Consider the following 16116-nt stretch of genomic DNA (forward strand, 5'->3'; position numbering starts at 1 on the left):
ATGCTGCCTGACCTGCTGCGCTTTTCCAGCAACACATTTTCAGCTCTGATCTCCAGCATCTGCAGTCCTTACTTTCTCCTAAAAGAATAGTTGGCAACTATGAAAGCTCAGGTTTCCTCAAAGGTTGTTGTATTTCAGTTGTTAGAAACTTTGTCTTGCACTTCCATCCAGGTTGTTATTTCCAACCAGATTGTGTATATTGCAGCAGCTGCATCTGCAATTCTGCATTTTAAGAGTACATAGTTTTCTCTTGAGGTTTTTTATGTAGTTTTTAAAATATGATTTAAAACTTTTAATTGGCTCCAGTTAAATTTTGACTTTGACAGCCAAACCAAGCCATTGGTTTGGCTCAACCTTCAGATTTTCTGGCTGCTCTAACTTCAATATTTACACAGTCTACTCTACTTAACAGCATGTTAGTTTTTACTGGTAATCTCTTTCAAAACCCACAATCTTTTGTCTGCTACTTAGAATGCTTGCTCTTTTTGTTCATTGTAACTGTAGGACACTATCCCTTCGCATATATACCCAAACCTTATCCATCAGTGTTCTGGCTTGTAGTGGATCTTGGGATCACAGTAGCCATTCTTGTGTGACCCTGTGTAGAGTGTCAGTTGTCTGTTTGACTCAGAGAGACATCAACCAAGTTTCATGCTGTCTTCACCCAAATTCTCTCAAACTGCATTTATATACTAACTTAGACTCTGAAGTTAGATACGAGTGACTGTCGTTGGCATCAAGGCAGCATTCAACTATGTATTGTGTCAAGGAGCCCTAGAAAAACTGAAGTCAATCAGATTTGGAGGCCATGATTTGGATTTGCCGGTGTTGGACTGATGTGCAAAATTAAAAATCACACAACACTAGATTATAGTTCAACAGGTTTATTTGGAAGCACTAGCTTTTGGAGCCCTGCTCCTTTATCAGGTGATTGTGGAATATAAGATTGTAGCACGCAGAATTTATAGCAAGAGTTTACAGTGTGATGTAATTGAAATTATATGTTGAAAAAGAATGGATTGTTTGTTAAGTCTCTCGTCTTTTAGAATGACCACATTGGTTTCAGTTCTTTCTTATGTAAATCCCAGGCCTTTTTTAAAGTTACATTCTCAAGTGAACTTTAACAATAGGTGCCATGTTGGTCCAGATAATGCATTGAAGGTGTGAAGTACCCTGTGTGAGGCTGTCAGTGCCCCAATGTTCAGACTGATTCTAATCTAAAGAAGGGATTCACAGAATCTTATATGGATTCATGCAGTTTTTGAGCAAAATAAAATGTAATTCTGCAAGTATAAATTTACTCCATAAACTTTGTGTGTGTGTGTGTGTGTGTGTGTGTGTGTGTATGCATGCATGAGGGTGTGTGCGCGGGGGGTAATGATTGTCTGAGAGTATATGTGTAAATGTATGTGTGTGAGTGAGAGTATAAAGGGCTGTATGTCTGTGAGAGGCTGCGTGTGGGAGTGTATGTGTGAGCATATGAGAGAGTGTATGGGTCTTTAGAAGTGATGAGTGTGTGTGCACACAGTGCAGTGGGGTCACCTGTAGTGCACATGAACCCAAGGTCCCGGTTGAGGCAATCCCCATGGATACCGAACTCTGCTATCAGCCTCTGCTTGGCCATTTTGCGATATTGCCTGTCCCAAAGTCCGCCTTTGGGGATGGTCACCCAAAGCTCTGAGGTTGAATATTCCCCACTATAAATATAATGCTATAAATTCTGTGTCCTACAGTCTTATACTCCTCAACCACCTGATGAAGGAGCAGCGTTCCGAAAGGTAGTGCTTCCAAATAAACCTGTTGGACTATAACCTGGTGTTGTGTGATATTTAGATTTAGAAGCAACTCTGTATTGATTGGAGTAATAATACAAGGGAAGATGGTTATGTTGTCAAAGGTCATTTATCACAGCCCAAGACATTAGTGCACAAATTCCTCAGCTTCTCATAGGTCATCCCTTCACTTGGTATTCAGCTGTTGTGACTTCTGTTCACACCGTTTAACACTTTTGATCATCTGCAAAGCCTTGTTATTCAGCCTGTTGACACTCCTCTCACACTATTTGTACTTCGCTGCTGACACTCTTAATTACCTGGAATTATCTTGCCATTGTCTCTCCACCTAAATATTCTGTGCCCGTGTGCTTCCTTCCACTTCACCTGACAAAGGAACAGCGCACTGAAAGCTTGTGATTTCAAATAAATCTGTTGGACTATAACCTGGTGTTGTGATTTCTGACAAATTCCTCAGGGTAATGTCCTAGGCCTAAATATCTTCGGCTGGTTCATCAATTACTTTTCATAAGAAGAAAAGAATTAGGAGCAGGAAAGAGACATTGGAATGCAGGTTCATAGTTCCTTGAAAGTAGAGTTGCAGGTAGATAGGATCGTGAAGATGGCATTTGGTATACTTTCCTTTATTGGTCAGAGCATTGGGCATAGGCGTTAGGAGGGCATATTGGGGCTGTACAGTTAGGCCATGTTTGGAATATTGCATGCAATTCTGGTCTCCTTCCTATCAGAAGGAAAGATATTGTGAAACTTGAAAGGGTTCAGAAGAGATTTACAGGGATGTTGTCAGAGTTGGAGGATTTGAGCTATAGGGAGAGGCTGAATAGGCGGGGCTGTTTTCTCTGGAGTGTCGGAAGCTGAGGGATGACCTTAGAGAGGTTTATAATATCATGAGGTTTTTTCCCTGGAGTGGGGGAGTCTAGAACAAGAGGCTATAGGTTTAGGTGAGAGAGGAAAGATAAAAAAGGGACCTAAGGGGCAATATATTCACGCAGAGGGTGGTGCATGTATGGAATGAACTGCCTGAGGAAGTGATGGAGGCTGGTACAATTAGAGCATTTAAAAGGCATCTGGATTGGTTTATGAATAGGGAGGGTTTTGAGGGATATGGGACAAATACTGGCAAATGGGACTAGATAACATTAGGATATCTGGTCGGTATGGATGAGTTGGACTGAAGGGTCTGTTTCTGTGCTGTACATCTCTATGACTCTATCTGGCCCTTCAATGCTGCTCCGCCATTCAATAGATCATGGGTGATCTTTTTGTGGACTTTACCTTAGCTTTCAAAATGTTTACTGAAGAAGCGTCAACTATGTCACTGGGCAGGGAATTCCACAGATTAACTCTGGGTGAAGAAGTTCCTTCTCAATTCAGTCCTAAATCTGCTTCCTCTAATCTTGAGGCTCTGCCCTCTTGTCCTAGATTCACCTGCCAGTGAAAACATCCTCTCTACTTCTACCTTGTCTACTCCCTTTACAATTTTATATGTTTCTCTAAGATCCCCCCTCATTCTTCTGAATTCCAATGAATATAATCTCAGTCTACTCAGTCTCTCCTCATAAGCCAACCCCCTCAAGTCCAGAATCAACCTAGTGAACCTCCTTTGTACCCCTTCCTGCGTCAGTCATCCTTTCTCAAAGTAAGGAGACCAAAACTGCATGCAGCACTCCAGGTGTGGCCTCACCACCCTGTACAGCTGCAACATAATATCCCTGCTTTTAATCTTGACCCCTTTAGCAGTGAAGAACAAAATTCCATTTGCCTTCCTAATTACTTGTTATATCTGCAGACCAATCTTCTGAGATTCATGCACAAGGACACCCAGGTCCCTCTGCATTGCAGCATGCTGCAACTTTTTACTGTTACTCCTACCAAAATGAATGACTTCACATTTATTAACATTGTATCCCATCTGCTAGACCCTTTGCCCACTCAAAGTATCTGTTTTTCTACAAAGTTTCTGAGTCCTCTGCACACTTTGCTGTGCCATTCATCTTTGCATCATCTGCAGAAGTTTGACACACTACATGTGGTCCCCAACTCCAAATCGTCCATATAAACTGTGTCTAATTGCAGTCCCAACACTGATCCCTGAGGCACACCACTAGTTACTGATTGCTGGCCAGAATAGCACTCATGTATCTCCACTCTTTTCTTCCTGTTAGTCAGCCAATCCTCTGTCCTTGCTAATACTTTACCCGTAACACTGTGCATCTTTATCTCATGCAGCAGCCTCTTGTGCGGCACCTTGTCAAATGCCTTTTGGAAATCTAGGTACACCACATCCACTGGGTTCCTGTTGCCCACCGTGCTTGTAATGTCTTCATAGAATTCCAGAAGATTTGTTCAGCATGACCTGCCCTCCATGAACCCATGCTGCGTCTGCCCGAAGGGCCTTGGTATTTCTTCCTTGATAATAGACTCAAGCATCTTCCCCGCTACAAAGGTTAAGCTAACTGAATATAATTCCCCATCTTTTGTCTACTTCCCCTTTTAAACACTTGCTGTTTTCTAGTCTGCTGGAACATGCCCAGAGTCCAGTGAATTTTGGAAATTTACCACCAGTGCACTTGCTATTTCTCCTGCCATTTCTTTAGTACCCTGGGATGCATTCCATCAGGACCAAGAGACTTGTCTATCTTAGCTCCATTAGCTTGCCCAATATTACCTCTTCCTTAATAATGATTGTTTCCAGGTCCTCACCTCCCTTTGTCTCCTTGTAAATTACTGGCATGTTATTCGTGTTCTCCACTGTGAAGACCGATACAAAGTACTTGTTCAATGCTTAACGTATCAGGAATGTTTTTCATTGCTGGGACCATTTTTGTGAACTTCCTCTGAACACACTCCAGGGCCAGTATATCCTTCCTGAGATATGGGACCCAAAACTGCGCACAATACTCCAAATGTGGTCTGACCAGAGCCTTTCAGAGCCTCATAAGTACATTCCTGCTTCTATATTCAAGTCCTCTCAAAATAAATGCCATCATTGCATTTGCCTTCCTCACCACTGATTCAACCTGTAAGCTTACCTTGAGAAAATCCTGGACTAGAACTCCCAAGCCTCTTTACACTTCAGACTTTTGAATTTTCTCTCCATTTAGAAAATAGCCCATAACTCTGTCCTTCCTACCTCAGTACATGACCTCACACTTTCCCACATTGTACTCCATCTGCCAATTCTTTGCCCAGTCTCCTAACCTGTCCAAATCCTTCTGCATCCTCCCCACCTCCTCAATGCTACCTGTCCCTCTACCTGCCTTTGTATCTTCTGCATCCTTGACCAGAATACCCTCAGTTCATCTAGATTGTTAATCTATAAAGTGAAAAGTTGTGGAACACCACTTGTCACTGGATACCATCCTGAGAAGGACCCTTTCATTTCGACTCCCTGCTTTCTGGCAGACAGACAAGCTTCTATCCATGTTAACACTTTGCTTCTCACCCCATGGGCCCTTTATCTTACTCCGAAGCCTACTGTGTGGCACTTTGTCAAAGTGCCACTTCCTGAAGTCCAGGTAGATAGCTTCCATTGGCTCTCCTTGGTCTAACCTGCTTGATACTTTCTCAAAGAATTCTAGTGGATTAGTTGGGCATGACCTCCTCTTGATGAAGCCATGCTGACTTTGCCCTATTTTACCATGCACTTCAGAAATCTCATCTTTCACAATGTATTCCAAAATCTTACCCCACAACCGAGGTTAGGCTAATCGGTCTGTAATTTTCCATCTTTTGAATTGCTCCCTTTTTAAACAGGAGCATCATGTTAGCTATTTTACAGTCCTCTGGGAGCCTCCCTGATTCTAGTGATTCCTGAAAGATCACCACTAATGCCTCCACTATCTCTTCAACTATTTCTGTCAGGTCTAGTCCATCTCTTCCAGGTGATTTATCCACCTACAGGCCATTCATTTTTTCTACCACCTTCTCCTTGGTGATGGCCACCATACTCAGCTCTGCCCCCTCACACTCTCGAGTGTTTGGGATATTACTGGTATCTTTCACTGTAAAGACTGACGTGAAGTAACTATTCAGTTTCACAGCCATTTTCTTGTTCCCCACTACTATCTCTCCAGTGTCATTTTCCAGCAGCCCAATGTCCACCTTTGCCTCTCGTTTGCCCTTTTGTATATCTAAAGAAACTCTTGCAGTCTTTCTTTTTTATATTACTGGCAAGCTTACCTTCATATTTAATCTTCTCCCTCCTTATTTCTTTTTTGTTGCCCTCTGTTGGTCTTTGTAAGCTTTCCAATCCTCTGGTTTCCCACTGTCCTTGGCCACATTATATGCTTTCTCTTTTGCTTTTATGCTATCACTGACTTCCCTGGTCAGCCGTATTTGTCCCATTTCCCCCCCCCCCCAGTACCATGCTGCTTTTCCCTCGGGATGAATCCCTACTGTGTCTCCTGAATTATTACCAGAAAGCCCTGCCATTGCTGTTCCACTGTCTTTCCTGCTAGGCTCTTCTCCCAGTCAAATCTACCCAGCTGGTCCCTCATGCCTCTATAGTTGCCTTTATTAGCTGTATTACTGTTACCTCTGATTCTATCTTCTCCCTCTCAAATTGCAGAGTAAATTCAATGATGTTATGGTCACTACCTCCTAAGGGTTCCTTCACCTTAAGTTCCCTTATCAAGTCTGCCTTATTGCACAACACTAAATCAAGTTTTAGCTGTTCCCCTAGTGGGCTTCATGATAAGCTGCTCCAAAAAGCCATCTCACAGACATTCCACAAATTCCTTTTCTTGCAATCCGCTACCAACCTGATTTTCCCAGTCTACTTGCATATTGAAATCCCCATGATCACTGTTAACTTTACCTTTCCTACACATCTTTTCTATCTCCTGGTGTATCTTGCGCCCCAGCTCCTGACTACTATTTAGTGGCTTATACATAACTCCAGCTATAGTTTTTTTACCTTTACGGTTCCTCAGTTCTACCCACGCAGATTCTACAGCATCTGAAATTACTTCCTTTCTTGCTATTGATTTAATTTCATTTCTTACTAATAAGGCAATCCCACCCCCTCTGACCAGTTACGTATCTTTTTGATAGGATGTACATCCTTGAATATTCAGCTCCCAATTGGAAGTGGTCAACATTCTCCAAGACCTCCCCGTGGCCTTTGATGATCGGGGGTTCACTGCACAATGACAGGATAGGTTGATGAAGGCCTTTTGTCTTGCGGATGTTCAGAGCGAGACCCATGTGCTCATGTCCTTCCGTAAAGGTGCTGATGATGGTCTGGAGTACGTTCTCTGAGATTGCACATACATGAGCATCGTCTGCGTACTGCAGCTTGAGGACATTGGTTGAGGTGTCTTTGGTTTTGGCTTGAAGGCAGTGAAAGTTGAATAATTTCTCACAGGTTCTATAAGTTAGCTTCAGTCCAGCAGGGAGCTTGTCTGTGATAAAGGGAAGCTTTGGAGTGCTGGAGATCGAGAAGAGTGTTGGGGCAATGACACAGTCCTGTTTGACACCAGTTTGAACAGGGAATGAATCAGTGGTAGACCCCTGTGTCATTACCACAAATTCCATGTTGTCGTGAGCAGGCGAAGAATGACAAACTTCATGATGCAACCAAAGTGGAGAAGGATGCTTCATAATGCTTCCCGATTGACAGTATCAAAGGCCTTTGTAAGGTCAAAGTAGGTAGTCTTTGGTAGTCTTATTTTGTTATGAGGCATCATCAAAGTTGAAGTATTCCAGACCAAAAAGACACGAATAGCATGAATTTCATTGCCTTTAAGCCAATATCTGATTAATATTTGTAAGTGTATATTTGATTTCACAAAGTATAATTGAGCCATAATAATATCCCTTGAGTAAAAGCCTCAGCTTCATCCACTCACTCTTCAACTCAAAGAATCTCAACCTTGTCATGACATTTGAGAGCCAAAGAGCTGAGCTCTTCATCCATTGTCATTGCTTTGTGCTGTCTTGTTTTTCCAAGGATTTCTTCTCACCTATTCATATCAGAAGTTTTGTTTCATCCATGTCCCTCTTTCAGGCCTTTCACTGTCTTGATTCTTTCATTGGAAACTGTTGGCTTGAATTTGACTGCCTCTATCTCTGCTCCCTCACTCATTGTAATGATTGTAATGTCCTCATACTGAACTTAGAGCACTTCATTCCCACAGACTGAATCCCAGAGTTTTAATGAAAAATGCTTACGAGTAATATTGTATATTTTGAGCAAACTGATCACTACCTTACAGAGACTTGAATACCAAATCTCTCTCATTTGATCTCCTAAATCCTTCAACCTTGACACAGTTCCTAAACGTCCAACTATTGCTTCCAAAGCTTTAACTGATCTCAGATTCTCTTGAAATCTGAAGTCCGTAGCCTCCAACCTCAACTATCCACCTCTGAGCGGTCCAGTTTATTTTCCTTCCAAGGTTCATGACAGACTCCCCTCCTGGACCCATTTCAGCCTGTTGTCAGCACACAACAGATTTCTTCCAATCTTGACTCTTCGTCTCCTCATCAAGTATCTTTGCATTAACGTTTGTGATTCTTTCTCACCTTTTGATGTTTAAGATCGTCTAGTTTCCTGACCCTAACCATCACGCTTTCACCAAGAAAGTCCAGTACTTCCACTAAGTCCAATTCCTCTGCATCTGAATTGCCTGCATTGTTCTTTTCTGTCACTCCTGTTTTCCCTGCTTTTCTTGTCTGTATACTCAAAACCTATTTCATCTCAACTTTCTTCAGATTTATCAAAAAGATTGTTGAACTGGATTGTTAACTTTGTATCACTCTTTATTGATGCTACCTGATCTGCTGTATGTTTACAAAGTTTGTTATTTTAGTTGTGATAGTAATTGCTAAGTCTATTATTGGGGAAAATTCTTTATATGCAATGATGGATGAGAATATGTGAAAAAACTTGGGGCTATGCTATTCAGCCTGAAGCAGGTATCTAGGAAATCTGATTGAAACACAAAGTGAAACGAAGAGCAAACTACAGTTCAGTTCTTTTATGTTCTAGGTACAGACACTGGGTATTTGCAAATAGAGACTGTGGAGATGTAATTGATGCAGCTGTTGTAGGTGTAAAGCAGACTCATTGCTTGCATTCCTAAAATGTGCTTAATAATTTTGGTTAAACTATTCACATGCAATGTACATGCTTCGTGATCCTGAAATTCCCACAACTGCTTCCTTTCTGACATCATTCTAAAAGCACGTGAGTCGGGGATTACTACTCAGCTAATAGAGGCAGCGTAACGAGTTTTTTTCTCTGAACTGTTGCAGCTGTGAGAAGCCGCCTTTCTGGTTTGTCAAAAGAGTATTTAAAGTCAAATTTGCATATATCTGGGGAAACAATGTTTTCGATACCCTTTTATTTAAATGATAAATTGAATGTTTGTTCAGACATCAAACTGATATCCTGGAGAAGTAATGTATTAATTTATACTTATCAATATCTGGTGCTAAACCACTGATCAGAGATAACAAAGAGGATATAAAGATGGAGAGATAAGACCACACATTGCACTGAGGAAGGAACAAGCAAGAGTATGCCTTCATTAAGACCACCTATTTCTACTCTTATTCTTTCATGGCATGTGAGCACCATTAGTAAGACTGGCATTTGTTGTTTGTCCTCAATTGTCTTTGAAGGTTCTGGTGATCCCCATCTTGAACTGCTGCAGTCCATCAGGCGTAGGCTCACTTCACTGCTATCCGGAAGAAGTTCCAAGATTATGACCTAGTGACAGCGATATAGTACCAAGTCAAAATGTTATGTGAATCGCAGGCAAACTTGCAGCTGGTGGTATTCCCATGCAACTATTGTCTTTGTCTTTGTCCTTGTATGTGGTGGTGGCTGCGGCTTTGTTTATGAAGGAGCCTTAGTGAGCTTCTGCAATGCATTTTGCATATGGATGAATATGAAAGGAATGAATGAATGTTTAAGCTGATGAATTCTGTGCCAGTCAAATGGCTTTGTCCTGGATTGTGTCAAACTTGTTAGAGCCACGCAGGTGGAGAATAATCCATCACACTGCTGCCTTGCGCCTTCAAGGTAGTGGGCAAGCAATGTTGAAGTGAGTATTTTGCTTCAGAATTCTCAACCTCTGAACTACTCTTGTGACCGCAATATTTATATGGCTATTGCAGTTAGATTTTGCATGCTATCCAGGCAAAGCATACGTTACATAAGTACATCAGGCTAATAGAACAGAATGCTGAATATAGTGCTTCAGCTACAGAGAAGGTGTAGAGAAAGATCAACTTTAATATATGAGAGGTTAGTTCAAAACTCTAAAAGCTGTGAAAAAGTTGTTCTTGAATGAGTTGGAATGTTTTCAAACTTTTGTATCTCCGCCTGATGGCAGAGGGTGGAAGAGAGTGTATACAGGGTAGGAAAGGTCTTTGATTATGTTGGCTGCTTTCCCAGGCAGCAGTTCAGGTAGCATCAAGAGGGAGTCAATGAATGAAAGGCTGGTTTGTGTGATGGACTGGTCTATGTTTGCAACTCTAATTTCTTGTAGTCTTGGGCTGTGAAGCATCCGGATAGGATGCTTTCTATGGTGTATCTATAAAAATTGGGAAGAGTCAATGTGAACATTTCGAATTTCCTTAGCCTTCTCCGGAAGTATAGACATTATCCAAAGAGACTTAAATGTCCAGGTGCATAGATTTTTAAAATGCCCTCAACAGGTGCCAAACATAATCAACACAGTTCATGGCCTTTATAAGTAGAGGACTTAAGTGCAAGGATGCAGAAGTTATGCTGCAGTTATATAAAAATATAAAACCTTGTTAGATCCCACTTGAAATACTGTGAGCAGTACACCTTAAGAAGGCTATTGTTGTAGAGTACAACATTGGTTCATACAATTGATACCTGGACTTGCGTTAAGTTGAGGAGGCCTGTTTCCTCTTGAACTTAGAAAGTTAAGGGATGATCTGATCAAAGTTTTCAAGATTTTAACAGGAAAAGCTAGGATGGATAAATAAAACCTATTTTCACTGCTTTGGGGATTCTAAAACAAAGGGTCATAATCCGAGAATTAGGATCAGACCATTCAAGAGAGATATTAGGAAGCACGACTACTCACAAAGATGATAGATGTTTGGAACTCTCTTCCACAAATGGCAGTGGATGTAAGGTCAGTTGTTTAAATCTGAGAGAAATTTTTGTCAAGCGAAGGTATTAGCAGATATGGGCCAAGTATGGAATTAGTGTACAGATTAACCATGGTGATCTGAATAGTGGAACAGGCTCGAGAAGCTGAATGGCCTACTTCAGTTCCACTGTCCTGAACTAAGATGATTGGCCTCCAAAAAATGCAGCAAGCTTCCTTTTTGCTTGGTGTGACTCCAGCCAATGGATAACCCTGCCCTCGATGTCCACTGACTTTGATTTAATTAGGATTGTATAATGTTACCAGACCCTGTCAATATTTGTCACCCAGGGAATGCCTCAATTTTCAAATTTATTTTCAAACTTCCTTCATGACTTTGCTCCTCCCTGTAACTGATCTTCTCCCCAGAACCTCCTAGGTCTCTGTGGAGCTCCCTTTCCAGGTTCTTGTCCTTGGGACGTTGCTTTGTAGAGTTGCTATATAAATGTAACTTTGCCATTGATAAGCTGCCACTTCATGTAACAACAGGGATTGTTTTTTTAAGATGATTACTTCCCACTATCATGCTTTCTGTTCCCTGTTTAAATTTATTTTGGGGTACATATTGTTTTTGCTGTACTTCTTCCTAGTTTTGTTTTTTTAAATCTGTTTTTTCCTTGCCGCTTCACTCTGTGTTCTCCTTTACATCCTTTTTTTGTTGAGTTTTCTCCTCTTCTATCTTTTTATTTGGTTTGCAATTTTGTTTTGACTCTCACTTTTCAGATCTGTTTGTGTTTTAGAGAGGTGAAACATCTGTCTTGCTGACATATGAGCCATTATGTTCTTTCCTACAGTACAAAAAAACTCCTTTTATTTCCCTCCTCAGTTTTTTAAAATCTTTAAACTTTATTTTCAGGCTTTAAACCTAAACTTGGCATCACCTGAGCACAACTTCTTGATTTCACTTTGATCTCTTCCTATTTTCAGCCTCAGCAGTCTTTACACCATGGGATCTTGACATTTATCTGGGTTTCTCAATTTCGATAGCATTTAGAATTAGAATTAGCTTTATTGACACACATACCCACATGAGTATAGTAAAATGTTTGTCAGTTGCTGCTTATGGCGCCATCCTAGGAATCAAGATACCTAGGTACAGATCTTAGAGGAAAAGTTAGAAAAATAAAGAAATAAGAAATCCAGCAATAAATTAGAAAAATAGAGAAATAAGAGTTCAGAACAACAGTACTTCCAACCCAGACCCTGCTGGGCTTCATCTTGAGAATGGGAGTTCTGGGAGTCAAATCCACACTAAGGCCGGAGTCTGCACTGGGTTTTACCCGGGACGTCGCTGGTGCTGTCCTAGGATGGGATGTAAAAAGGAAAAGAAAGAAAATGCAAAAAGAGAGAGAGAAAGAAGAAAGAAATGGATGGAGCAGACATGCTCCAGCTCAGAAGTTCTGCACCACCACCATCCTGTTACTTTAGAGCTACTCTTTAAGAAGTATCTGAAAACCTTTGTTCTTGATCTGCCAAGTATCTATTTTGAGCATCAGTGTAAGTTTCTCACTTTCAATTTATTTGTTTTGTTTTTTTGTCCCAAATTTTCATTGTGCAGACTTGATGAAGTTCTGTTTCATGTTATTCATGTGAAGTTCTAATAGTTCCTTATTTTTTCAAACCAAGAATCTGGAATATCCTATTTAAATACATGGCAGACATAATGATGGAGTCTTGGTTGCTTGAATGAAAGTGTAAAGCAGAGTCATCTGAATGAAAATAGTTAAAACAATTAGTGAACCATAATGTATTGCTGGCCCAACTTCAACATTCAATGTGTATGGAAGCAATTGTGTTTAATCCTGAAAGAGTTATTACAAAATTATTTTCATTCTTTTAATTCAGCCTTTTGGGATAATGTGACTTCAATACAGTGGGACCATTACAAAAAGCACCATAAAGCTGTTAGTTACTGAGCGAGTATGGGCTCATGGCTGACAGAGTCTGAGTTTTTGTGTCTCATTCACTGAAATTGAGCATTCATAATCTTCCATTCAAGAGAAATGTTAATAAAATAAAAAGAAAATAAGATGAATGCCAGAATCACTGAGCATCTGTAGACAGAGAAACTGAACTAAGGTTTCAACTCAATGATTTTTCAATAGAAGCATCATCGTTAATCATGTTCAAGATAGAAATAGATTTCTGGATACTGATGCCATCAATGGATACTGGGATAGTACAGCTAAGTGACATTGAAGTAGTTGGTCAATCATCTCAATTTCAAATGGCAGAACAGGTTTGACGGCCCAAATGACCTAATCCTCCTGGTCTTGTATTCCTATTAAGATAAAATCACATTTATTGTTGCACAGTACAGTTGTAACATTACAAGTAAAATAACACTTGAAACAGTAGACATTGTTGTGCATTATATTTGTGGTCTTTGAATTTGAAGGAGAACATGTACAGAGTTTGTGCTAGTTCTAATGAGGGCTGTATAGTCTTAAGTGTTAACATGCCTTTGTCCTTTGTGGTAATGATGAACCTGCTGTGTGTTTTGGTTATTTCCTGTTTTTATTTCAAGTGTATAGCATCCATAGTCTTTCTATTTTTTGGTTAAATTCTGATGCTTTTCTTTGAACAGTGACCTACATGGAATAAGCTGGAATGGCAGGACAGGAGTCCAGGCTGCAAGGCTTTCCTCTAGTCATTCTCTGATTGATGATGAAGGGACTTATTTGAATTCTTCTAGCACAAAGCTATTGGAGAGGGCTCATGGTGTCCTGATGTGAGTATGCAGCTTCTCTTCCTGGAAATACAATCAACTTCTATGCACAGTGAAGCAGATATTTATGTAAATGCTTAATTTGCCACCTTGAACATTTACTGAAAAGAAATAATTTCTTGTCCATGTTCAAAAAGGGTAAAGTTGCTACTGTATTAATGGAATTAATGTTGACTGAAATGCAAAAGGCATTACTTGAATCTAATTTATTTCAATAAACAAATAATGGTAATTCTGCAATCTGCCTTCCCTGTAGATAAGCAAGAGGGCAGAAAAGGAGGGTTTTGTTTTGTTATGGAGAACATTGCTGTACTGGAGAAAGAGGCTGTTCTAGAGGCTTAAAAAAAACAGAATAAATCTTGCTGTAGGTAAAGAATAAGAGGAGTGCAATCACTGCTCAGTATAATGTTTTGACACCAGCTTGTGCAAACAATAAAGAGAAACAAATTTGCAAATACAAAACAAAATTATCTAGATTTACCTTCCAGGGGAAACTGAGACTTTGGTTCTGTTTCATGGAGACTTGGTTCACCCCTGCCATTTCTGACTGTGCCCTACAAGCTGATCGGTTCTCCATATATCACACGGACCACATGGCCCGCCCCCCGCCCCGGGTAAGGTAGAAGACAGTGGGGTATGTTTCCTGATGCAACGCCACCTGGTGCTCTGATATAGCAACCCTGGTGAGCCGCTGCTCCCTGGATCGTGAATCCCTGACAGTAAAATGCCATCCCTACTATCTGCTGCGTGAGTTCACCTCCACCATCCTGACAGCAGTTTGCCTGTCTCTTCCCCCCCACCCCCTCCCACCAATCATGGAAGTGAAGAATTCCCGAGATGATATTTACATCACCACAAACATTCTGGAGAGGAAATTTCCCAAGGCTTTATTCATTGTGGTCAGCGACTTCAACCAAGCCAATCTCAAGAGCGCGCTGCCAAAGTACACCAAGGCATCTGCCCACTAGAGGACCGAACATCCTGGATCACTGCGACACAACCATTATAGATACCTACCGCTCCATCCTCCGCCACAGTTCGGAAAATCAGATCACAACGCTGTGTTCCTCCTCCCAATTTACAAGTAGAAGCTGAAACAGGAGGGTCCTTCACAGATAGAAATACCGTGCTGGTCTGATGCAGTGGAAGAGCATGTCTGGGACTGCTTGGAATCAGTGGACTGGAACATATTCAAGTATTCAGCGGGAAACCTAGACGAGTGCGTCACCACCTGTTAGCAAATGCGTGGAGGACTGTGTACCAACGAAGTCAATCCAGATGTTCCCCCAAAAGGAAACCTTGGGTGAACCAGAAAATCCTCATTCCCTACTGAAGACTGGGCGTGCAGCATTCAAGTTGGACAACCCAACCCTGTACAGAAAATTCAGATAGGAACTCCCCAAAGCCATCAGGGATGCCAAGAGACAGTACTGGACCAAGTTCAAGGCCCAAGCCGTCCATACAGACTTGAGCTGTCTGTGGCAAGGCATCAGCAACATAACACCATACAAAATGAAGCAGAGCAAGATAACTGACAAAGACATGTCCCTCTCTCATTGCTTGGTTCAAGCGGAATGCCAGTGGCGTGGTGTCACCTGCGCCGACAGCCCTAGATGCTGCTGTACTCACTGTCACCTCTGCTCATGGTAGATCGGTCTTCCTGAACCCAAGGAAAACGATCAGACTGGACAGAGTCTCCAGCCGAGCACTTAGATCCAGCTGACTGAGGCATTCGTTGACATCACCTATCTCTCCCTCCTACAAGCTGTAGACCCACCTGCTTCAAGAAGACCACCGTCATCTCAGTACCAAAGAAAGCATACGCAATGTGCCTTAATGACAATTGGCCAGTGACTCTGACATACATAACCTTGAAGTGCTTTGAGAGGCTGGTCATGGCCCACATCAATTCTAGTCTCCCCTGCCTACCTCGTTCCCCTGCAATTTGCCCTAGCTATGCCTGCCTCTTCGTTGGATGTGTGGAACAGTCCATCTTCCGCAGCTACACTGGCACCACCCCCCACCTTTTCCTCCACTACTGTATCGGCGCTACCTCGTGCTCCCACGAGGAGGTTGAACAGTTCATCCACTTTACTAACACCTTCCACCCCGACCTCAAATTTATCTGGACTGTCTCAGACTCCTACCTCCCCTTCCTAGACCTCTCCATCTCTATCTCGGACGACCGACTCAACACGGACGTATACTATAAACCGACTGACTCCCACAGCTACCTAGATTACACCTCTTCCCACCCTGCCCCCTGTAAAAACGCCATCCCATATTCCCAATTCCTTCGCCTTCGCCGCATCTGCTCCCAGGAGGACCAATTCCAATACCGAACAAACCAGATGGCCTCCTTCTTCAAAGACCGCAATTTCCCCTCAGACGTGGTTGACGATGCTCTCCACCGCATCTCCTCCACTTCCCGCTCCTCCGCCCTTGAACCCCGCCCCTC

The 16116-nt window shown here is 41.8% G+C and overlaps 1 protein-coding gene across 1 annotated transcript in view; it reads left to right on the top strand.

Moving 5' to 3' along the window:
• Window positions 1–16116, top strand: part of myo9aa (myosin IXAa) — a 363558-nt gene that overhangs the window by 245147 nt on the left and 102295 nt on the right. The window contains exon 17 of the mRNA XM_043680122.1: window positions 13518–13661. Within this exon, the coding sequence (XP_043536057.1) occupies window positions 13518–13661 (144 nt within the window). The remainder of the gene's footprint in view (window positions 1–13517; window positions 13662–16116) is intronic.

This window comes from Chiloscyllium plagiosum, chromosome 40 (genome assembly GCF_004010195.1).
Source record: "Chiloscyllium plagiosum isolate BGI_BamShark_2017 chromosome 40, ASM401019v2, whole genome shotgun sequence".
Classification (NCBI taxonomy): Eukaryota; Metazoa; Chordata; class Chondrichthyes; order Orectolobiformes; family Hemiscylliidae; genus Chiloscyllium; species Chiloscyllium plagiosum.